This window comes from Xenopus laevis, chromosome 9_10L (assembly GCF_017654675.1).
Source record: "Xenopus laevis strain J_2021 chromosome 9_10L, Xenopus_laevis_v10.1, whole genome shotgun sequence".
In the NCBI taxonomy this organism is placed as follows: domain Eukaryota; kingdom Metazoa; phylum Chordata; class Amphibia; order Anura; family Pipidae; genus Xenopus; species Xenopus laevis.
In genome coordinates, this window is record NC_054387.1 from 63,526,385 (window position 1) to 63,551,942 (window position 25,558).

The 25,558-nt window shown below is 40.1% G+C and overlaps 1 protein-coding gene across 2 annotated transcripts in view; it reads right to left on the reverse strand.

Moving 5' to 3' along the window:
- pnkd.L (PNKD, MBL domain containing L homeolog) overlaps window positions 1-25,481 on the reverse strand; it is a 48,194-nt gene extending 22,713 nt beyond the window's left edge. Inside the window, exon 1 of one of the 2 annotated variants that reach the window (XM_018235747.2) lies at window positions 25,331-25,481. In XM_018235747.2, the coding sequence (XP_018091236.1) occupies window positions 25,331-25,464 (134 nt within the window). In that variant the 5' untranslated portion in view covers window positions 25,465-25,481. Of the gene's footprint in view, window positions 1-2,440; window positions 2,603-25,330 lie in introns of those variants that run through there. The other variant, XM_018235748.2, reaches the window with a different exon arrangement.
- Window positions 25,482-25,558: the final 77 nt, after the last annotated feature.

A 25,558-nucleotide genomic window follows, 5' to 3' on the forward strand; every position in this document is an offset into this window, starting at 1 on the left:
CCCACATGCTGCGTCTTCTTACCATATGTAAAATTTAAAAGGTATCACTACAGAGATTAACTGGCCCCTGCATTGTTTAAACCTCACATTCAGACTAAACCCTGTATTTTTCACACCTGTGACCCTCCTGCATTGTTCACACTTGTGACACTTCTATTGTTTATATCCTTAAAGCCTGTACTGTTCACACCAGAGACCCAGACTGAAACTGCCCACATTGTTCACCTGTTCACACCTTATTCAAAATGCTAATGGGGCACCAGCACTGTGTCACTGTATGTAGTACATATTAGACTGAGTTTTCCGTCTCCTGCTCTGTTCTGCCTTCCCTCTCTGTGTGTGCCATTCTCTGCGCCATTCTCTGCTTACTCAGTGCTGCTTGTGTGCGCCATTCTCTGGTTACTCAGTGCTGCTTGTGTGTGCCATTCTCTGCTTGCCCATTGCTGCTTGTGTGTGCCATTCTCTGCTTGCCCAGTGCTGCCTGTGTGTGCCATTCTCTGCTTGCCCAGTGCTGCTTGTGTGTGCCATTCTCTGCTTAATTGGTGCTGCCTGTGTGTGCCATTCTCTGCTTGCCCAGTGCTGCCTGTGTGTGCTATTCTCTGCTTGCCCAGTGCTGCTTGTGTGTGCCATTCTCTGCTTGCCCAGTGCTGCCTGTGTGTGCTATTCTCTGCTTGCCCAGTGCTGCCTGTGTGTGCCATTCTCTGCTTACTCAGTTCTGCTTGTGTGTGCCATTCTCTGCTTGCCCATTGCTGCTTGTGTGTGCCATTCTCTGCTTGTCCAGTGCTGTTTTTGTGTGCGCCATTCTCTGCTTGCCCAGTGCGGCTTGTGTGTCCCATTCTCTGCTTGCCCTACGCTACCTGTGGAATGGAAGCCTGTTAGTGGTTTGTTCTGGGGGTTTGTTAGCATTTGGAAATTGTTGTTAAGGGCCCCCTAAGGTGTTTAATCATGTGTTAGGGGTCGTTGTATTATCCACAGGGGAGGATGAGGCATATGGATTTAAGGGTATGGTTTTAACATGACTTCAATTTTTCACATATGAATGATGAGGGATTTCCCTGCAGTGAGCACCAACCATTTGGTTTTTTGGTGTGCTACCACCGTTAATGTGGATATGATCTTATAAGTCCTTGTGGTAATGTGGGTGTGGTTTACAGTGGATGTGGTTTAAAAGGGGGAGTAGCCAACACTGACTTCTATTGTCGGCCCTCCACCACATGCCAGTAAAATTTTGGCCCTCGGTACCACAGAAGTTGGACAGCACTGTCCTAGACCAGTACTATTCCTAGACCAGTACTATAAGGCCTTACAGAGAGATCCCATGAAATTATACCAGGTATTTCCCTGTACTATAGACAATTCAGCAGGAACAGACCCCTGAGTTTGCTCATAGCCTGTACAAAGATACCATAACACTATGGGATCCGAATTATCCCCCCCCCGTACCCATGTTCTATTATTTAGTATTTGTGTCTGTTTAGGACTCTTTCTTTCAGTCAGACAAGTTGTTACACACAGAAGGAGCAACAAGCGGGCACATGTACATACTCTAATGCCAAGTGATGAACTATGAAAAAGGGGAACACTAGGATCCCTCCTCAGGGCAGCATGGCTCAGCTAAGATTGTTTATCCAGTGTGTAAAGTTTCTCTATGGCTTCAGGATGTTGTTGTGCCAGAATCCATGAAAGGAACAGTAACACTTTAAAATGAGTGTATTTAAGTAATGAAAATATAATGTACTGTTATCCTGCACTGGTAAAACTGGTGTGTTTTCTTCAGAAACTCTTACAGTTTATATACGGTAAACAAGTTGTCGTGTAGCCATAGGGGCAGCCTTTCAAATCTGAAAAGGGAGAAAAGGCACAGGACACATAGCAGATAACAGATAAGCTCTGTAGTATACAATGGGATTCTTCATAACTTATTATACTTTATCTTATACTTTGTATCCTGTGCATGAATGGCTGCCCCCATGGCTACACAGTAGCTTGGTTATGTAAATTATAGTGGTGTTTCTGAAGCAAACACACCAGTTTTACCAGTGCAAAGCAACAGTAAATTATATTGTCATTCCTTTAAAACACTTTCATTTTTTGGTGTTACTGTTAGTCTTTTCTGCTGTGGAGGGCACATACCTAGAAACCTGCAGGGCTGGATTTACTATTACATGAATGTGTGTAAAAGTATTGTTTTGCCATCGATATGCTGAATAACAAACTCCCAGATACCGCATGATGGGAACCTGCATTTCTGCAATAGCAGGAGGGCCAAAAATCTCCTATCCCTAGTAGTGGGTGGGACACTCTCTCGCGTTCAGCACTAAAGCCTTTTACCTGGCTGGATATTCTAGACAAGTGCTACTAAAAAGTACGGTTTTTGGACCAACTGCAACTGTGTTACATCCAATACATATACAATAAAAGTAACCAATGCAGGACTTACCCTACTCTCCGCAGCATTTTACTTCTGGAATTTAAGGATTATTTCCCGAGACTCCCACATCCCCCAACCCAAGAAGCATGTGGCTTCAGCCTCAGTTTTCTCCTTATTAATGGCACAGAGAAACCCAGCGGCATTGGCAAGCTTTTGCAGGCTGTGAATGGCTGCAGCTCACAGATAAACTTTTATCTTACCGAGAGGCCTCCCCTAATTACAAGACACATGACATCCGTGTCTAATCGGCTTTTTCACCCTGCACCCTCATTAACTCCTGCAGCGCAGGATGGATTTTCACAGAGTTTAGCTCACATGCAGCACAAGCAGAGCGTCAGGATAACACCTGAAGCAGTCCTTAGTGTCGGCAGCCTTTGCTAAACTACAGTTAAGCTGGCAAGAACTGTCTGAAAGGCTTCTAGATCTAGCATTGGCATAATCTGTAATGCTATGTGCCTGAAAGGTACAACTGTGCTAGATCTTAATGTGGATGTTGCCTTTAAAATAAAATCACTGTGGCAGTACAGCCTCCTGGCCTGGTCCACCTCTTCTTCAAGAAAACAAATCACCTTTCTGCAGGGCACCACACTGCCATGTTTTCATGGCTCCACCATAGTGGTGTAACTAGCAGGGAGCAGACCCTGCAACTGTGGGTGCCACTTAGTCAGAGAAGTTCCATTAACCCCATTGTGAGCCTTTCTGTCCTGCGGTCCATTATCCTTGTTCTAGATCTCCAATGGGAGAGGCGAACCCCTGGGTGAGGGTAGCCAAATTACACCACTGTTCCTAGATATCCATGTTAATGTGGTAAAATGTCTCAGCTTTTAAGGTCAGCTGATCACTTTTAAACCAACCAAACAGACAATTTGCATATATGGAGGCATATGGTCACCAGCACAAAGGTGGGTAGCCATTCCCCTTGCCCTCCTTCTTTATAGCTGCATTCACTGCCACACAGGTCCATGGCGGGCTTTCCCACAACACCCAGTGGGTCATGGTATTTATATATCGCTGCTGTATACAAAGCTCAGTACGGTACTATTTAGCAACACAGTGCAGATACAAACAGGGGACAAAATAAAAATAATTATACAACAAAGCTGGAAAGAGATCACTGACTCCCTGCCCCATAGAATCTAAAAATAGACTGTTGCCCACCTAGATCTTAGAGAGATTGTTTATGTTTGTTAGGATGAAGTTACAAATAAATAACCCAGCGTTTACCACACGTTCAATTGTACACATTAGCGATTCTGTTTCGTATCTTGTTTTGATCCATAATTGAGTTAGTGACCCCACCAAAATAAAACAGAGCAGGAAACACTAATTTCCCAGTGCAGTCAGTCAGACACGCTATAAATGTTGTTTACACAACACAAATATGTTAAGTAAGGATGTGCTTCAAGAATTTGTGGTTGTGACTTTCTTGGCCCAAACACAATGTGAAACTTTTGTAAACATTTGATTTTAACAGAGATTTAGAGATGACAAACTGCACTCACACAAGAGCAAGTGCTACTAAAGTGTCTTGTTTTAAATACCCAAAGGCTATTTCCTTTCGCAAATGCTACTAGCGATGAATAAACTCTCCATTTTTGCCTATAAACAATACATAATGTTTAGTAAACTACAGTTGATTTGGGGATACAATTGCTTATTAAAAGTAGAATTAATAGCTAGAAAGGAATATTGCTAAGAATTCTGTATTTTATATACTCACTGTACCAGCGGTTCAGAAACCCTATAACAGTAATGAATCAAGGACCTCAAAGTTTTTAAAGCAGCTCTCCATCGTGGATCTTGTCAGGCCTGATTATTCACCTTCACTGATGCAGATTGCACCACTTTCTATGCTACCATATAATAATCTAAATAATTACCAATTAGCCTTGTTTCATGACTTTTGTAATTATATATGAGAAGGTTCCATGTGCTCAGGTAAGTGACACCAACCCAGAGCATGTAAAATGGGGAACTACTTGCGGCATGAGGCAGAAAGGCCTGTTCCCTAAATATAAAGTGTAGCATTTCTAGCCAAATTCTTTGTTGAGCTTTGTCACCCAATTAAATCTGTACAAGTATGGCCAGCTTTAAAGTGTCCATACACGGGCTGATATAAGCAGCCAACTTGGCCCCTCCAGACCGAGTCAGCAGTTTACTGGTTTGCCAGATATCTGTCAGGCAGGTATAGATTCTTGTTAGAAGAGGCCCACATAGAAGATCTGATTTAGTTCTTGAACATTAGCTCTTCCTAGGCCCCCATTATGATCCAATCTTTGGCCTCTGAGTTGGTGGCCAAATCAGATAAATATCAGATCACCAAAGAAGCACATCTGACAGTGTGTGGCTAACTTTACACTTGAGTCTGGAAAAGACCTGAACGAGTCTTAAGATATCGGCAGAAGACTTGGATATGGTTGGCTTGTTGATCGGACTGGCCAGAAAATTTTTCTTCATACCTTTGAAGGCACCTAAACATTGGCCACTGTAAGTGCTGAATCGTTAGATACAGTTAAAATTCTATTGTTTCTACCTGTATATCTGACACTTCAGCGTTACGCTTGTGTTTTGAAATGGACAATCTTTCCTGGAATAGTAATCTCAATCTTAATTGTAACAACTATGACCACCTTAAGACCCCGAACTGCAACTTGGATCTCTACCTACTTGGACCTGCTATCTGCAGCATGACCATAAAGGTAGAAGAAAAGAAAAAAAAAATAGAGCGGTATTCTATGCCAAATTAAAATTTTAGGCTTGGGTAATTCTAATGAATGGTTAATACCTGGGGTCAGTATTGGTAATTCTAATGAACGGTTAATACCTGGGTCACTATTGGTAATTCTAATGAATGGCTGACCTGGAGCCAACCTGATCAATATGATAGCAATCTCTTCTGACAGACTTCAGGGAAATGCTGTTTTTATTTGAAGTGAACCTGGAGAAGGTTAATAACTCAAAGCACCATTTTGAAGAGGCACAAGGAGAAGCAGCAAAATAAATATTTCAAATGCATTGTACTCTTGTGTTTTCCTTTTCCTGCCCATATTGTTTGTGTTAGTGCCGCCTGGGCACCAATGTCTCTCTTACCAGTGTCCTTATTCACATTGTATTTGCCAAATTCTTATATTCCCACAATTCATTGAAATACAATGAAATCAATGCCCTGTATGGAGAGAAAACATCTCACCACACAATTCCCTTTCTTCGGGAAAGGGAAAATAGGCACAGGATCACCCACCATGGAAAGAGACTAGTCCATAACCCCTAGCCACCACAATGCTGAGTTTTAATTGATTCTTTGTTTGGGGAAGTGAAATACTAAAAGATCCACATCATCACATGCTCTAATTAAGCACTAATTTACTTTATGATTATATGATGTTATTTAATGTGTATACAACATTTTAATCTACTAAAGGTCATACTATATGGGGCATTGGCAATGTATAATAATGACAGGTTTATGGGTATCAGTGACATGTCCCCTGTTGTGAATGGGCAAAGAAACCATGGCAGGAACTTGGATCAACGGTGCCTGCCCCGTGCTATTCTCTGCATTGCTGGTTATGACTATTAAAACACTATGGTGGAGGGCACCTGATTAAAGATGACTGACTTCGAATAAAAAGGAATTTCGGGCGTTTATTCCCACTGACCAACAAAATCCTTGCCCAACCTCCACCTGTTTCCTAAACACAGTTTAGTAAAATGTTACAAAATACAATATAAAAATCAACTGAAAAATACAATAATGAAGTTGTATTATTTGAAAACACTGTTTTAAGAAGGTAAATAGCCCCTTTAACCAGGCATGCTGGTGCCATACTGCTTTTCCTGTCAATGTAAAAATCACGCACAGATGTAAGTCTTCTCAACCAGTGTCTAAAAACAATGGATGCATTCTGGCTGAGGTTTACACACCAATAACAACTGTACAACACCCCTGGGCCGTGGGAGAGCCCTTGTGCTATTCAGCAAAAGCCATAAAAAATATTTATAGTCTTAAAATGCCATTGTTTTGTTATTAGTGACGCTGACAGGACTGACGGTTCCTGCACTGTACTAGGACCTCGGGGAACTGCCCAACCCTCAATCCAGGAACGAGGAACGTAAATAATGTTTAGGGAAACCCCTATTTATGCAATACTCTATCATCTATGAATCCTCTCAGGTTTCTCTGTTTAACAGCGGAAATTCAGATAAAACAACAAATAAAAGGCACTTTTGGGATTAAAGGGGAACTAAAGTCAGTCTGTACTATGACTGTACTTATTAGACAGGGGTGCCATTAGCCCTCTAGCTCACCTGTAAAGTAACCTTCTATTTTAAATTAATTGAATGTATAATGCAGGGGATCCCAACCTTTTTTATCTGTGAGCAACATTCAGTGCTGTGACTGGCTGTTTGTGCAGTGTCAACCTACAGGAGGCTCAGTTTGGTAGTATATCTGTTTTTTTATACAACAGAAACTTGCCTTAAAGCCAATTAAAAATAAGCACCTCCTCTGAGCAACATTGAAAGGGTTGGTGCTTATGAGCCACTGATTGGCGATCACTGGTATAATGGAATGTGGCATATATTGCCCAACATTAAACAAATAATTGCAGTTTCTTTCAGCCTTTAAATTGGGGGAGCCTTTCAGCCTTTATAGGGGAAGCAGGCCCTGTGGTTGCTGGGGACCCAATGTGTATGGGGGCCCTGACATAAGAAATTTAATGAATTTACTGTAGGGCCCGGTGTTTATTTAAGCCTCTATTTGTATCTCAAACTTAGCGCAAGTGACTATTTTGCAACTAAAAATAGATGGACTGATGTAAGCTTCAAGACCCAGTGGAGATAAAGTGGGGAGTATTGTGGGTACTGACTCAATATACGTTTATTAAAAAATGTCTTATTACCAAAGTTAAGGGGGCCCTAAAAATGATTTTGCTGTGGAGCCCAGTAAATTCCCCTCGAAGTTAGGTAAAAACATAACATTTTAGTAGCCCTGGGGGAGATAGTAGTTGAGGGGTATATGATTAATTATCGGCATCCAGTCCATACTATAGCCCTCCATCACTCAAAAAGACAGCCCCCATAGTTGTCTCCCAATGGCTGAAACTCAGTAGCTGGAGGGATACAGGTTGGATTTCAGCAAAGAAGATGATAGCATTTAATTAATCTTCTCATGCGATGTTCTGTACTGTTCCAGTCCCACTCCTCTCCAGCCCAAGCCTCGCCGGGAACCCTCATGACCTTGCAACTGGCACAAAGCAGATTATCATCTCACGGTCAGTTAATACATCCAGACGATTCTGGCCCACTTCCAGACCGCAACATATGGCCTCCTGTTAACTCTTTCCCAACAAACAGAACGGGCCTGCAAGGAACAGGTGTGCGAGTCCAGCCGGGAGTGAATCAGTTTTTTGGAGGAGGACTCCTTTAACTGGGTTTAGATGAATCTGAGTGTTTGTTCAGCGTGGCTAGCCATTGGTCACGAGATTGCTGGGGTCACTGCGTCTCATGAGAATGTTTGGAAATCTGACTGCACAAGGAAGTTGAGGGGAAAAGCAAAGAAAGCAAAAGAAAACCTTGCAACATATAGTAGTAACACATCATTACACTGAATAACTGGTTTTATGGTCTTTTTTGTAACTAGTTTTAAAGAGGACATTGACTGCACAGCCCGAACAGATGCCTTGTTATTTGAAATCTTAGAAATAAGTTGGCAAGGGGTGACAAGAACGAGTCACCAGTTATTCAGTAAATTCATGGTATGCACTGTATGCATACCTCCCAACCGTACCGTTTTTCGCAGGACAGTCCTGATTTTGACAGCTCAGCCTGCAGCCCCGGATTGTTACCAAAATGTCCCCAGTTCCTGTTTGGTGTATGTGATATTCTGAGACAATTTGCAATTTTTATTTGTGGTTCTTGAGTTGTTTAGCTTTTTATTCAGCAGCTCTCCAGTTTACAATTTCAGCAATCTGGCTGCTAGGATCCAAAATATCAACCATGCACTGATTTGAATAAGAGACTGGAATATGAATAGGAGAGGCCTGAATAGAAAGATGAGTAATAAAAAGTAGCAATAACAATACATTTGTAGCCTTACAGAGCAGTTGCTTTTTAGACCCCCCCCCCATTTGAAAGCTGGAAAGAAGCAAAAGAATAAGGAAATAACTAAAAAAACGTATATAAACAAAAAAATAATGAAGACCAATTTAAAAAGGATTTACATTTATCCATTTTATGGCATACAGCAGCCATCTGCGTTTTTTATTGTAATAATAAACAGTGTTTTTTATTTTATGAGGAAGTGTGCTCTACATTTTCCTCTTTTCCTATAATACTAAGGGGCCGATTTACTAAAACTTGAATTTATCTCTTTTTTTCTGAAAACGACCTAACTCCCTTCCACGAATTTAACTCATTTAACATTATTTTTTCTTGAAAAAAAACGGAGCAACAAAATGGCCCAACAAAACGTCCCAACAAAATGAAGCATCAATTTGTATTGTGCGATTGATGCTCCAAAAACTTGATGTTAACGAGTTTTTGCTGCAAGAACTCTGTTCGAAATTAATGGACGAAAAACCAGAATTTTTCGGATTATACAGCACAGATCAGGATGTCAAGAAGCAACTGCAATTGCCATTGACTTCTACATGACCAAGACAGGTTTGAGATGGGGTATTTTCAGATTATGAGCAGCTTTGGGGTATAATGAATTTCTAAAAATGTGACTTTTTTTCCATGAAAATTCGAGTTTTCCCCATAAAAACCTCAACCAGAAAAAATTGAGGTTTAAAGAAATGGGCCCCTAAAGTTATACAGGTATTGAACCTATGATCCAGAATGCTCTGGACCTTCCGCATAACAGATCTTTCTGTAATTTGGATCTTCATACCTTAAATCTATTATCCAGAATGCTCTGGACCTTACGGAAAACAGATCTTTCTGTAATTTGGATCTTCATACCTTAAATCTAATAGAAAATCATGAAAACAAACTAAACCCAATGGGCTGGTTCTGCGTACAATAAGGATTAATTATATCTTATGAATATCTTTGAGTCAAGTACAAGGTACTGATTTGTTATTACAGAGAAAAAGGAAATCATTTAAAAAATTTTTGGATTATTTGGATAAATTGGGAGATGGCCATTCCGTAAATTGGAACTTTCTGAATAATGGGTTTCCGGATAACGGATCCCATACATGAATCAGGCACAAATAGAAGCAGTATACTGTCCCTTTAAATTAATTGTGTTTATGTGAAGTTTAAGCCACGGTAGAGTCACATTTAGATACTGAGAGGCTGTGTGTCCCTATTGTTACACCTCACATTAGCGCTAGCTATTTTTGGTCTTGTGTCGTCTCACACACCTGGCAGTGTTAAAAAAAATAGCAACGAAAAGGAAAAAAGAAGATAATGGAAGAGGAAACTGTTTCTGAGCATTAATGGATTGTTGGAGATGTGACCTTTGCTCCCAGCCGCCTCGCCTACTGGTATAATTGTATTGCACAGGAAAAAGCAGTGATTTAGTGTTGGCGGTGCTTTTATCACAATAGGAAAGCAAGGCTCTTGATATTATTATACAGCACAACCACCTGACACATGGACAATCAAAACCAACGCACCTGCACTGCTAGATTTCAGAAACTTCATTCCCTTTCGGAAAATGATTGTAATCAATTGTAAATGTAGTTGCTATTGATAGTGCTGTTTATTCCTTTGTGTTTCCTGGTTCTGAAACAATGGAGCAAAAGCCAGTATTATTGCAGAACTGTTACATTTTAATGTTATTCCACACGGCAGAGCTCAATTTGATTCTCTTCATGTTCTGATATAAGAATTTTATTTTGGTCACATCAGTCATAGAGAGATGTACTGTATATGCTGTGGGCAGTGCTTATGTACAGTTCCTTCCACTGTAGGAGTTAGCAGCTAAAAACCACAAATACCAATTGCAAAAATATATCCTTAAAGGCAAAGGCTGCCCTGGTTCTTAAATGCTGCATTTTTAGTAGCCTAGAAATGCAGCACTTAAAAAAAAATCTTTATTTTTTACATGTGAAGCAGTAGAATATTCGGCATAACATACTGTATCCATTGACAATTAAAACATTCGTTACTGTGCATTTTTCTAATTTGGTCATATTTGTGTACAGAGGGGAAACCCCTCTAAAGATTGAATATACAGGTATGGGACCTGTTATCCAGAATGCTCGGGACCTGGGGCTTTCCAGATAAGGGATCTTTCCATAATTGGATCTTCATACCTCATTACTTAAAAATCCTGTTAACATTAAATAAACCCAAGAGGCTGGTGCTGCTTCCAATAAGGATTAATTATATCTTAGTTTGGATCACATACAAGATACTCTTTTATTAAAGAAAAAGGAAATAATTTATAAAAATTAGGATTATTTGGATAAAATGGAGTCTATGGGAGATGGCCTTTCCATACCCATATCCCATACCTGTATTACCAGTAGGATTTTTACAGTTGGTACCATATGAGAACTGAATTGATATGTCGGACTTACCCAAACTAAGTACACTTAAGAAAAAATATATATATATATCATTTGTGAATCAAAGTAAATAAGTAAGAAAAGACAAAAAAAACGAAAGTAAGACCAAGGGGCAAATTTACCTAGGGTCGAATATTGAGGGTTAATTAACCCTCGATATTCGACTGCCGAATTGAAATCCTTCGACTTTGAATATCGAAGTCGAAGGATTTAGCTCAATTCGTTCGATCGAAGGAATAATCGTTCGATCGAACAATTAAATCCTTCGAATCGAACGAATCAAAGGATTTTAATCCATCGATCGAACTAAATTCCTTTGATCAAAAAAACCTTGGAAAGCCTATGGGAACTTCCCCATAGGCTAACATTGGCCTCGGTAGGTTTTAGGTGGCAAACTAGGGGGTCGAATAATTTTTTAAAGAGACAGTACTTCGACTATGGAATAGTCGAACGGTTTTTAGTTCGAATCGTTCGATTCGAAGTCCAAGGTCGTAGTAGAAGGTCGAAGTAGCCCATTCGATGGTCGAAGTAGCCATATTCGACCATTCGAACAATCAAACTTTTTTTCCTCTATTCCTTCACTCTAACTAATTAAATGGGCCCCCAAATGTTTATTTACCATCACCTTTGTAACGTTAATGCTACCCTATAGTTCAGCGACAAATAGAAAGGAGGTGGGTAGCTAAGATCCCATTGAATCTATACAGGTATAGGATCCGGAAACATATTATCCAGAAAGAACCAAATTACTGAAAGGCCGACTCCCATAGACTCCATTTCATCCAAATAATCCAAATTTTTAAAAATGATTTTCTTTTTCCCTGTAATAACAAAACAGTACCTTGTAATTGATCCCAACTAAGATATAAGTAATTCTTATTGGAAGCGAAACCAGCCTATTTGGTTTATTTAATGTTTACATGATTTCAAACTACAGAAAGATCTGTTATCCAGAAAACCTGAGGTCCCAAGCTTTCTGGATCATGTTGTGGTATAAAAGTGATATAGCTTTAGGAGGTGGTTTACCACCATTTATACACCATCATTTAAAGTATGTCTGTAAAATGTTCTTGGGCACTCTTTCTCCAAAATTGATGTATTTCGTATCTATTGGAATTGCAACTCTTTTGTTTCCATGGCAATTATCTGGATCCATGATCCCACTTGTGAGTGTTGTCTGATCTGCCATTTTCCAACCTGCTGTGCTGCTATGACTTATAAATCCATTATTAAAGGGAGCATGCCAGTGGGGGGAAATGAGAGGTATTGGGCTGGTCCATGCAACACTAATATAAAAGCAATAAATAAAGGGCAATTGTGAGTGTAATGTCACCTTCCAGATGGCTGGAAATCTCTCACTCCACAAGCCATGGTCCTTTGTGTAGAATGAATACAAAAAAAACGGTGCCCAACATGTCTTCTTTGTATATATAAAGTATAGAGTTTCCAGAAGGCCTAATGTGTTTCGTGCCCTAGTCATAGACTTCTGCAATATATAGCAGAGGGGGCTTCAATTTGGGTGAATACCAATTCTGACACTCCCTGAAAAGCCTTGCTATACACCTACTTTCTAAAGAGGTGAGTGTAAGGGTTAAGCATGTGCCTTGGAACCGAGTGAGGATAAAGCAGGGGGAGGGGATGAAGAGTTCAGCCTCCCTTTCTCCTCTGAACCCTCAGCTGTGTGTCTGCTCTGCTCCTATCTCACTCCCTTAGCTCTGCTAAATCATTAGCATTCAGTTCGTATGGCATAGGCAGATTCCTCGGCACATCATGCCACTTACACAGAGAGGAGAAACAGATAGATTTGTGCTATGCCAGCTGCTCTTTCCTTTGCCTCGCCCAGTCCCAATCCTCCAGAAGAAAGAGGAAAAAATGTGCATTATTTCACATATTTAAAATTGATACTTCAGAAAATGGTCCAATATACTTCTATGCTGGGGGTGCAGAATCTCTAAAGGCGTAATGTATTAACAGGCACAATGTTGTTTTAATTCTAGCAAGCCACAGCAACCAACAGCATAACCTACTGGTTGCTAGGGTAACATGGAATAATCTCTGCCCCTGATACTACATTGACTAGTATCTGGGGGCCAGGTACCATCTATCCAACAGAAAACCATCACACTGACCTATGTATATGTATTGGCCCATTGGATAGAAACCTTGGCTCCATGCCATAAGGTACCACCTATACACAGGCATATCCTGCATGCCACTCTTGCCCAAACTGGTAACCCACTTAAACAAGCGTTCAAAATGCCGCCTACCCCAGTCCATATCTGACTCCTAAAGATGTCAACCAGGATCTCTCCTAACATATGTCTCTGGCCAAGCAACTGATATGGTAGCTTCACCTATACTATTATACTTTCTATGATGCAGAGATGGAAAAAAAACCAGTCCCTACTATACTCCCATTCTGTACAATATACAGTGAGTCCATGACGCTGGGGTGCCAATCAATAAGCCTGACTGCTGTTACTGTGACTCTATAAACAAACAGCAGATATTCTAGTTACAGTTTCCATAACAGAGGGGGCACAGCGAGTGAGAATTAGATGCTCAGTGACCCCTATGGACTGAGCAGAAGCAGAGTTGCATCTAGTGCTTTATAGGCAAAATTTCTGTGCTGAATCTGTGCTGACAGGTGATTCCCTGTATATCAGCAGCTTTCCATTAAAGGGCTCGTGGGGAAAGAGTGAATTGGGTTATTGTGCTGAGCTCAAAAACTGCTCTGTGCCAGTGTGACTGGCATATAAAGACTGGGCAGACAGAAAGAGGGTCACTCGTGATAGTACAGTGACACTGCACAATACTATATGCTTATATGTAAATTTCTGTGGTAATGACCCCAACGTGAATAAGTTATAAGCCCTGCATTCATTATAAACATTCCCTTCATGATGAACTTTTTACAAGGTGCATTTAAAGAGGAAGGAAAATGCTTGAAGCTGCAAAACTATGGAATTATGGGAAAATGTTTCACAGATAATAGTGAAGTTGTGATGTTCTATTTGGAAAGCATTTAAAATTCCAAAAATCAAAAAACCCTGTCTATGTTGAAATTAACGTATTTCAACTACCCTATCACTGCGCCACATTCCAACAGGAGGAGTGGATTAAATTTCAGTTCATGAGTCTGACATGACTGCACATTCTCACCCCCCTGTAACTGACCGGGAGGCAGCTGTGAGTTCATTACTCCCTCTGGGCTTTGCAAAAAGTCCTTTTCTATTTTATCGTTAAAGGGAATACACAAAAAAGAGGTCAAGTGTTCAGCATTATTTTCAAAGATTTTGCTATATTTGTTGAGTGTGTGTTATGCTCCCTACTGCAGAGCCAACTGCAACAAACTGAGAACCCCCCACCACCAATAAATCTTGCAACTGCTCTGTCTTTCTCCTTTCAAAGGTGATTTAAAGGCTTCCCAGTAAGTTTTGGAATTCCATTGGAAGCCCATTAAAAGAAGCAACTTTTCAGTTTACATACAGTATGTTGGGCTTCCCCTTTAAAATAAGTTTAGAGTTACCAGGCAGCCATTGACATCTACTGTCTAGTACCACATGCTTCTGCCCCTAAACTTGTTTATCTTACAGGCAATGGCCGAAGGAAGTTTTGTTTTTTCCCCCATCATTGTGCCTTGTCTTGAGGAAATGTATGCAGCTTTATCCCAGAGAACCCAGGATTATACTAAAGATTTATTAACCTTCTAGCACATGTCTTGCCTGGGAACTCAAAAGAACTCTGAAATTTGTCAGAACATATAAATTGCTAGTCTGAACCTGCTGGTAACTATACTTTCCATTTTAATTCCTGACATTTTCCAAAAAGTAAAATTAAAGCTCAGCCTGCAGTAGAAACAGCCTTTTCATTGTCATTATCTGCCAAAGCTCCTGGCTGCCTCTGTACAGGGATCAGAAAAAAACAATATATAAATTATTTTTAAAGCAAAGCTTGCAGCGCCATAGGGGTAATGGCTAATAAGAAATGAGAACTACTGGATGTGAGTGTGTATATATATATATTTCTTTACTTGCTAAACTGGTTAGTTAACCAGAACAACAAAGTTCAAAAATATAGCTTTTCGCAGAAAAAAAGGAGAAGTAGGAATTCCTCAAAATTGCAATATGAACTTTCTTTCCAGCAGGCTGTAGAGGGTTATAGCAGTCTATATAGCTCAAGGGCAAAATGAAATCTACCAGAAGAGCTTCAACTGTCAATCATATTCCGAGCAGAGTATTTCCTAAACGATCACTAACCTAGCTAATTTCTATTTTTCAAATTATAATACCAATACTTGTGAAATAGCTGATGTTCCACTGACATTTCTTGATAATTGAATGTAAAGTTTAATCAGTGATAGATCTCAGTAGGATAAGAGCCAATAAATAGACCCCATATTAGTCCTGCACCCTAGCACCAAAGTAATTTAGGGTAAACTGAAGGATAAAAATAAACCTGCCTACAATGATGTATTTTATATACAGAACTTACTGTACTAGCCCAGAGGTTCAGCAGCCCTATAACAGTAATGATCCAGGCCTTCAAAGTTGTTTCCAGCAGCTCTCCATCTTGGATATTGTTATACCATCTTTGACTGCCAGTGCACTGCACATGCTCAGTGTGCTCTGGGTTGTTGGTGGGAAGTTAAGCTTAGGGGAAAGCATAAAAACATTAGCAGAAAGCAAGGTTAGCCCGAAGTGTAGTCCAACCCACTTTTGAATTAGCTTTGAATGAAAACTAAAGTTCAACTGCTGATTGGTTGCTAAGGTTTGCAGTGCCGGGTTAAACACAACCCTTAGGGTAGAACTACATGTGCGATTTTCGGTGTGAGTCCATCTAATGTAAGTATCTAATGTAAGTAATACAAATGTATTATGTAATACGACGGTCGGATGAAGACGCTGCGACGCACGTGTGTCATTTATATTACTTGCATTAGATTCGGCGCATCCAACGTGATGCCTGCACTTCTTTGCGTCGCTTTGGAACGGATGGACACGCACCGAAAATCATCTGTGTAGTTCAACCCTTATACTACAATATAATTTGCAGTCCCACAGAAACTCTCTTATCTGAGATTCAATAGGAACTATGAGCCTAGAGGCATGAGAATGAAATATTTCTATACAAGCTGTGAGATTTCCCAGCTGCAGAATATATTCCTCTTTCCTTTGGGTTTTGTGGGTAAATCATGCTCCTTCCACTGTCTGTGAGAACATGTTACCAACTGTATCTTTAATGAGCTGTTACTCGTGTTCCTACTGGACACCCGATTAACCCTATTATCCACAATAACAATAGATTTGAGCTATTAATAATCTCTATAATACATACATTCACCTACTAAAAACACGATAATATTGCAACTCTGTTTCATTACATTAATTTAGCTGTCATTTCCTGCTCCCTTATCACGAAAATGAACTATGTTGCAAAGATGTATCAAAAGGAAGAGATAAGATGACAGGCCTGTTCCGAAGCTCCTACTATTGCTTGTGTAATTTAACTAATTCAGTAACAAGAATTATCACACAGTTTATGGCTTAATGGTGCCTACAGCTAATCTCTTCGCTGAGTCACTAAATGTATGCCCCGCTCCTACATGATAAATAACTACTATCGTTATATACATAAGGGGAACACTTTCTACTGAATGTAATATATATATATATATATATATATATATATATATATATATATATATATTATATATATATATATATATATATTATATATATATATATATATATATATATATATATATATATATATATATATATATATATATATATATATATATATATATATATATATATATATATATATATATATATAAGAGCCCAATAGAAGCTATAGAAAAAAAGGTTTTATTTAAGCAAAAAAACAACTAACGTTTCGGCTAGCTCCCTAGCCTTTCTCAAAGTTTTGACCTTTGAGAAAGGCTAGGGACCTAGCCGAAACGTTAGTTGTTTTTTGTCATCAGGTAATCTCCTTCCCTTTAGAAAGATCCGCACTCACAGGTCTTAAAATTAAACAACTTAATTTATTGTAAATGAAAAAACTTATATATAAATATATATACAATGACAAGGCACATAAAGCCAAAGCTCTTGGACAGGAACCATTTGGGCTCGGACTTATCCAGTTTTAATTAGAAAGCCGCAATATGACTTCCTTTCGATAATGAGAGTTATATCCTCTCCTCCCTCATCTAATGAGCTGGCTCTCAACACAAAATCCGCTGCAGCATCATCAATTAAAAAAAAATCATAAAATCTATTTTAAGAGATTTGCAGTGTCCTTGTCTTAGTCAACCTGCCCCCCTATTTATTCAAACACCCAGATATGTGTAATAGGGCAATGGCACATTTTCCAACATAAAATTTTAAATGTGCTTTGGTTGCTAGGATCACTGAACCCAGCAACCCACAAACAATGCCCTGGGAGGCTGCGCATATCTATTTTTTAAAAGGGGAAAAATCCCATCTACAATCAATGTTTATTTCCCTTTCCTTAGAATTAGGCATACACCGAGGCCACCATTTTAGGATATGGCTAAATCCCGAATCCTTTGTGGAAGAGTCTGAGGATTACCTCGCTAAATCCAACCCCTAATTTGCATATGTAAATTAGAGGAAGAGAAAATTTGGAATTCCTTGTTTGTGTGATGAAAATTCAAACGACTTTGTGGATTCGGATTCGGCCAGGCCCTTGGATTTGGCTATATGCAAATCCTGCTGAAAAACGCAGAATCTTGGCCGAATTCTGGATTCGGTGCATTCCTTCTTAGAATATAATACATAATTTCATAGCTAGGGCAGGGGAACAGTCATCCTTTTGGATATTTTTTGACCACAAATTAGAGATTTAGTAACTTACAAACAAGCTAACACTGGATATTCAACCTTGCCCTTTCACCCGAGTCACAATGCAGTAACGTAACCACAGGGCCACTCCTTTTACTTTCTTTGTACAGAACATTCCTTTGTGCATAAAGGGGCACTTCCAAGTCAAGTATAATGCAACAGAATTTAAACTTACTTCAGATCAAGTAACCTATAGAAACCAATCAGATGTTGATTTCAACCTGATAAATTCTCCCTGCTGACTGGTTGCTAGAGGGTTATTTGAACTAGAGGGAACACTGCCTGTTATTATCCTACACTCTTAAAGGGGTGGTTCACCTTTAAGCTAACTTTTAGTATGTTATAGAATGGATAATTCTAAGCAACTTTTCAATTGGTCTTCATTATTTATTTATTTTTATAGTTGTTGTATTTATTATTTGCCTTCTTCTTCTGAAACATTCCAGCTTTTCAATGGGGGTCACTGACACCATCTAAAAACATATGTCCTGTAAGGCTACCAATGTATTGTTATTGCTACTTTTTATTACTCATCTTTCTGTTCGGCACTGTCCAATTCATAGTCCTGTCTCTGATTCAAATCAATGCATGATCGCTATGGTAATTTAGACCCTAGCAACAAGATTGCTGAAACCGCAAACTGAAGAGCTGCTAAATAAAAAAATAAATAACTCAAAATCCACAAATAATGAAAAAAAAATAGAAACCAATTACAAATTGTGTAACTTTTCTCTACACGTGAACAAACCCTTTAATCCTGTTGTGTTGCCATATACATGTCACTGGACCCATGTAGAGGTGTCATTACCCATGAACATTGGTGCTGGGATGGCATGTAACTAACTACAATAGGCCACAGGCATTGCACTGGAGTCATTTTAATCCATAGCAACGAATCTAATTTCCAAGGGAAAGACTCCTTGAAGAAAGTCATGTTTTCGGACTGTAAGCTTTTGGGCAGGGCTCTCTTTACATCTTATAGGTTATTTTTATAAATAAACGTTATGTTCCAGCTATACGCTCATTTATTGTACAGAGCTGTGGAATATGTTGGTATTTTATAAATATGTGTTGATACTAATGTATTTATTTCATAACTTATTTCCTTTCCGTTGAAAAGAGGAAGGGGAACACTTCCTACTGAATGTAATAATCAACCAGCAAAGTAATTGCAACAGAGGAACAATTGTATAACATTTATTTTAAAGACAGGGGGGCAAAAAACGGTTAATTTTTACATAATCCAACTGACAATGTTAGAAACGATCATATCTATATTAATCCGATACCAAGTGATAGATGACTTTGAGTCAAGCTGAGCTCTACAACATTTTCCTGCTGAATTTTGCTTGCTATGGAAAACAGATACACTGCCATAGTTTTTTTTGGGGGAGGGCTGTTTCTGCTGAATTGTGCTAAGTACACGGGAATACACTATGCTGGTATACAGTAGTTTTATAGTATTGCTCTGTACAGGCTCTGAGCAATTTTGGCGGTGGCTGTTCCTGCTGAACTATGCTTAGTAAAGTATGCTAGTATAGGTTTATGGTATTACTCTGTCAGGTCTGGACTGGGTTTAAAAACAGGCCCATGCACTTCAAGTACAACGAGGCCCGATAAATAATGACATGTCTATGGCATCTTACAGCAGCCCCTCTGCATTTGCCAGAACCCACAGATTGCCAGTTTAAACTCCAGGTTGGGGTTGAGAAGAACAGAAATGTCCAAGGAAAATACACAGTCCCAAAGTTCACTGTTACTGCCCTTCACAGAGCCCCCTCTTGCCAATGCTTTGGGAACCACATGGGCATATACCTTAAAATATAAAAACTTTTGGCTTACATGATGAGTAAAACATAGGCAATGCTGCACTGTGCATATTAATATGTGTAGGAGCTGCCATACTAAGTTGCCCATGACTGAATGACTGAACTATAGAAATTGTGAAACTTTTAACTGGTGCTGGGTTGGGGGGCCTGGCTGAGGGGGGTATTTCTGAAGAAAGAATCAGACAGTCCTCATTTCCTTGTCACAGTTATACATTCCCATCATTTTATAGGAACATACCCATATACATTTAACCCTTTCTCCAATTTAACCCATTGCAATGGTATTGATCCTTAGCTCGAATAACTGAATAATTTAACGCTAAGTTATGGGAGTGCTATTGTTGTATAAGGCTATAATATATAAATTGTTTTATATCATTAATTAGTAAGTATATTTAGGCTAACTTTAAGAAAGGGTTAATTTCCTACAGCTTAGTGTGCACACAGGCAGAAGGCAATGGTAACACTTATGTGTTTTTTTTTACCACCTCCTCCTTTCTCACCTCTACAATCTGTAAATGTCATTTCTGGAAGCGCAATGAGTTATTTTTGCAGCCAGCAGAAGAAGCCTGCCTCCCCTACAGATGCTGTAGAACTACAACTCCCGGCAGCATCCCTGGACAGCTGAAGGTGCAAGGCTGCCTTAAGACAGCTTTAGATCCAGAATGGGAGATTTGCGCCAGACATGGAATGTGGAATATTTCTGATGATGCCATAATGATGCATGGCATAACTGTGCTAATTGTGATGCAGCACCGACTCCAGTGTCTTTCTTAAAGGGCAGCTAACGCCTTTCTAAAATGACACTGGTTCTTATACGCCTGCATTTTAGCAATAGCAAAAAGGTTTTTCTTTCCCTTATTGGGGTTATAATGTAACAACAGCAAGAGGTTCCGAGATTTTACTTGGATCTATGAGAAAGCTGGTTGGCTATGGCTCAAGGATAGAGCCTGCAGGGTGGTTGGTATAAAAAGGACTTTAGACCTGGGTCGTGGGGGCTCTATCCCAGCACCTGAGCCATCTACTCTAAAGCCATCTTTCTTAATCATCTTTTAACTGTGGTTTGTAGATGTGTTTGTGTAATTTTGTGTAATACCACAAATATAAGTGTGCCACTTCCTCCCTGGCGTGGTCAGCACATGGCCTGCTGGTGAGAATGTTTTAAAATGCAGAACAGATTGTTACACCACAGCAAATGTCCAGCACATGGGAATCACAAGTTAGAATCAATGCACAGGGCCTCACCCCCCAAAGTTCTGTACAGAAGAGAAGGGCAGCTACTCTAAATCCTTGTGATCCTTGTGTCACAAGAATACATATGCAATCAGCTCTTTCAAAACAAGCTCCCAGCACATTGGAGTCACCAACTGGATTCCCTTTAGCTCATCCAAACAATTGTTTCAAGGCTTTGTTGCTGAGCAAGATAAGAGCTTTCAAAAGTAAATGGACAATACAATCAGTTCACTAGTACAGGCAGTAAAACTTTTGGAAGAACAGACAGTTGGCCTTGCATGCAGCACTAGTGCCCTGCTTTATGGCTGAGGTTCTAGCTATCTTTATTACAGAACATTCTGTCACATTGGCCTTTGACACAGTTGACCACACACTCCTCCTAGACATTCTACACTCATCTGGCATTTGTGACACTGCTCTTTCATGGTTTACATCTTATCTGTCTGACCGTTCCTTTAAAGTTTCCTTCTCTAACTCTACTTCTACTAGTTTCCCACTCTCTGTTGGAGTTCCTCAAGGCTCTGTTCTTGGCCCCCTGCTGTTCTCGCTCTATACAACTTCACTAGGAAAACTCATTCAGTCATTTGGACTTCAGTATCACCTTTATGCTGATGACACCCAACTCTACTTGTCTACTCCTGATCTTTCTAATTCTGTCCTTTCCCAAGTCACAGACTGTCTCTCTGCTGTCTCCTCCTGGATGTCACAGCGCCACCTGAAACTGAACCTTTTAAAAACAGAACTCATATTTCCTCCAAGATCTTCCCCTGTCCCTCAGATATCACTCACCGTAAACAACACCACCTTTCATTCCACCACACAGGCACGCTGCCTAGGAGTTATCTTAGACTCTCATCTGTCTTTTTCACCACACATTCAAACACTTGCAAAATCTTGCCATATTCAACTGCGCAACATTGCTCGAATACGACCCTATCTCAGTTCAGAATCAACTAAAACACTGATTCAGTCTCTCATCATCTCCCGCCTTGATTACTGCAACTTACTCCTCACAGGTATTCCAACAAGTCACCTTTCACAACTCCAATCTGTTCTAAACGCGGCCGCTAGACTCATTCATCTAGCTCGCCGCTCAACATCAGCTGCTCCCATATGTATGTCCCTTCACTGGCTCCCAATCTCTTCTAGAATCAAATTCAAATTACTTACACTCACATTCAAGGCCCTTAATAATGAAACCCCTCCCTATATTTCATCTCTAATCTCCAAATACACTCCTTCACGAAACCTACGCTCTGCTTCTGATCTTCGCCTCACTTCTCCTCTGGTCACTTCTGCCCATTCTCGTCTACAAGACTTCTCTCGGGCTTCTGCTTTTCTCTGGAACTCTGCCACAAGCTGTCAGACTTTCTCCTTCCTTCCAAACTTTCAAGCGCTCCTTAAAGACCCATCTGTTTAAAGAGGCTTATTCAATGTACCTTAATTAATTATTGCTGTATCAAAAATGACAAAGTGTTTATACAATCCTAATGTCTCAATTGTACCCTAACCTTTTAGTTTGTAAACTCTAATCTCTAGGTCCTTCTAACCCTATTGTACTCTGTAATCCTTGTCTGTTATCCACCATTTATTCCCTGTTTGCTATAACTGCAGTAAAGCACTGCGTATCTTGACAGCGCTATATAAATAAATGATGATGATGATGAAATGATGATTGGCATGGATCCTATCTGACACTCATTGTAAGAAGCAGTCCTGTCCTGCTTTATGGCTGTGATTCTAGCTATCTTTATTACAGAACATTCTGTCACTGTAGTACAGATCCTATTTGATAACCTTCATATGCAGCAGTCCTGTCCTGCTTTATGGCTGCGATTCTAGTTATCTTTATAACAGAGCAATCTGTCACAGTGAGACAGATCCTTTCTGATACCCATTGTAAGCAGCAGTCCTGCCCTGGTTTATGGCTGAGATTCTAGTTATCTGTATAACAGAGCATTCTGTCACAGTGATACAGATCCTATCTGATACCCATTGTAAGCAGCAGTCCTGCCCTGGTTTATGGCTGAGATTCTAGTTATCTGTATAACAGAGCATTCTGTCACAGTGATACAGATCCTATCTGATACCCATTGTAAGCAGCAGTCCTGCCCTGGTTTATGGCTGAGATTCTAGTTATCTGTATAACAGAGCATTCTGTCACAGTGATACAGATCCTTTCTGATACCCATTGTAAGCAGCAGTCCTGCCCTGGTTTATGGCTGAGATTCTAGTTATCTGTATAACAGAGCATTCTGTCACAGTGATACAGATCCTATCTGATACCCATTGTAAGCAGCAGTCCTGCCCTCCTTTATGGCTGATGGCAACTTCCATCGTAGATCCAAAACAACAGCAAGATGCAGTGAGACATATCCTGCTTGGCTCATTAAAATCTCCCCAACAATCCTGAAAAGAATATTTGCTAGCTCAATGGGACTTTCCTTATAAACATCAAGAACAACAAACATCATCATTGTCGTGATGATGATGATGATGATACATGGATCCGCTGATTTCCAGAAAGAACCTGAGCAGATCCAGTATTTTCAGAATGTAATGGACTTCATTATCCTGTTCACTGCCCAGTGCAACTTTACCTTCTATGCATGCAATTTAGTAGTCCTTCCATCTATGACAGCTAACAGCCAATCAGAACTGAGCACTAAAGATGCTATCAAGCCATATAATGTAGAGCAGGGGTCCCCAACCTTTTTTGCCTGTGAGCCACATTCATATGTAAAAAGAGTTGGGGAGCAACACAAGCATAAAAAGTCCCTTGGGGTGCTAAATAAGGACTATGATTGGCTATTTGGTAGCCCCTATGTGCACTGGCAGCCTACAAGAGGCTCTACTTAGCACTATACTTAGTTTTTATGAAATTAAAACTGCTTTCAAGCTTGTAATTCCAAAAATAAGCACCTGCTTTGAGGACCCTGAGAGCAACATCCAAGGGGTTGGAGAGCAACATGTTGCTCACGAGCTACTGGTTGGGGATCACTGATGTAGAGTCTGCTGTCAGCTCAATGTCCTGAAATGGATATAAATGCAAGCAGGCAACTTACAGTGTGTCTATATAGCAAGTGGATCAGGTCCGGACTGAGAATTAAAATAGGCCCTGGCTTTTCAGGTATACAGAGACCCAATCAGCCCACATAGAGGCCCAAACAGCTCCCACCAGCCCACTAAATACTGACTTTCTATGGGACCTTATAGCAGCCCCTCTGGCATTTGCCAGAACCCACAGATTTCCAGTCCAGGCCTGAAGTGGATTACACTAGTGCCTCTCAAGCTTGGGATAAACTACAGCTCCCATCATGCACTGAAGGATCCCTGTAGATACAGGGGGTTACAGTAATACAACAGCAGGAGGGCAGAATGTGGGTATTTAATGAAGAATATACATATGTGTATAAGGAATGGGCTGTACTGCCTGTGTATTTCAGTATAAAAGTTAGGGATGCACCAAATCCACTATTTTGGATTCGGCCGAACCTCCGAATCCTTCTTGAAAGTTTCGCCGTATACCAAACCGAATCCAAATCCTAATTTGCATTTGTATAGGGGGAAAACATTTTTTACTTCCTTGTTTTATGACAAAAAGTCAAGCGATTTCTCTCCCCACCCCTAATTTGCATATGCAAATTAGGATCCGGCCAAATCCAGCTGAATCCTGATCGAATCCCGAACTGAATCCTGAATTCGGTGCATCCCTAATAAAAGTAGCCCATGTATAATGTACTTACCATTCATACAAGCTGCCCTGACTGTACCATATAAAATATAGCATTTACAGTAGTGGATTGACAGTGACACCTGACTATACCGTATCACATACACCACAGAGGTGCAGGAGACCCTGACTATGCCATATAATATATAATCCATCTAAACAGCCTCTCCGTGGGGGCGACCCCAAGCTGTAGCATCAAATGTAAACCCCAAAGGTGCATGTGGGTGATCGGACCGTACCATAAATATCAAATACTTCACAGCAGATGAGTGGCTTCTGATAGAGCTACATAATATATCAGTGCAGGTGAGTGATCTGTGACTATATATATATATATATATATATATATATATATATATATATATATATATATATATATACATACATACACACATACATACATACATACATATATATACAAGGGATGTATTTGTCTATATATATATCTATATCTATCTATATATATATATGTATATATATATATATATATATATATATATATATATATATATATATATATATATATATATATACACAAACAGTGAAGGTGAGTGGCCTCTGACTGTGTACCATACATTGTAAACCCCATTAAAGCAGGAGATTGGCCCCTGCGATTAAATATTTACTTAATAATCAGTGCAGGTAAGTGGCCAGTGCCATCATATCTCCACAAGTCGCAACCTCCCCACACTCATCGCGGCCCCACTACTCACGCAATCCTGAAGAATGGTTTCTCGGTGGGAGCCATGAGCGCCCTGGGCAGCCGGCGGAGAAGCAGCAGAATCCCACAGCAACAGCAGAACGCAGCGACCGGGCTCAGCCACATGAGCGATACTGAGCCTGACATGAGCAACCCAGGTACTGAAACCCCGCCCACTACCCCACGCCAATGAAAGCACGCCCCTCCTCCTGATCTGCATGCGCACGCCCCCAGCTTATTT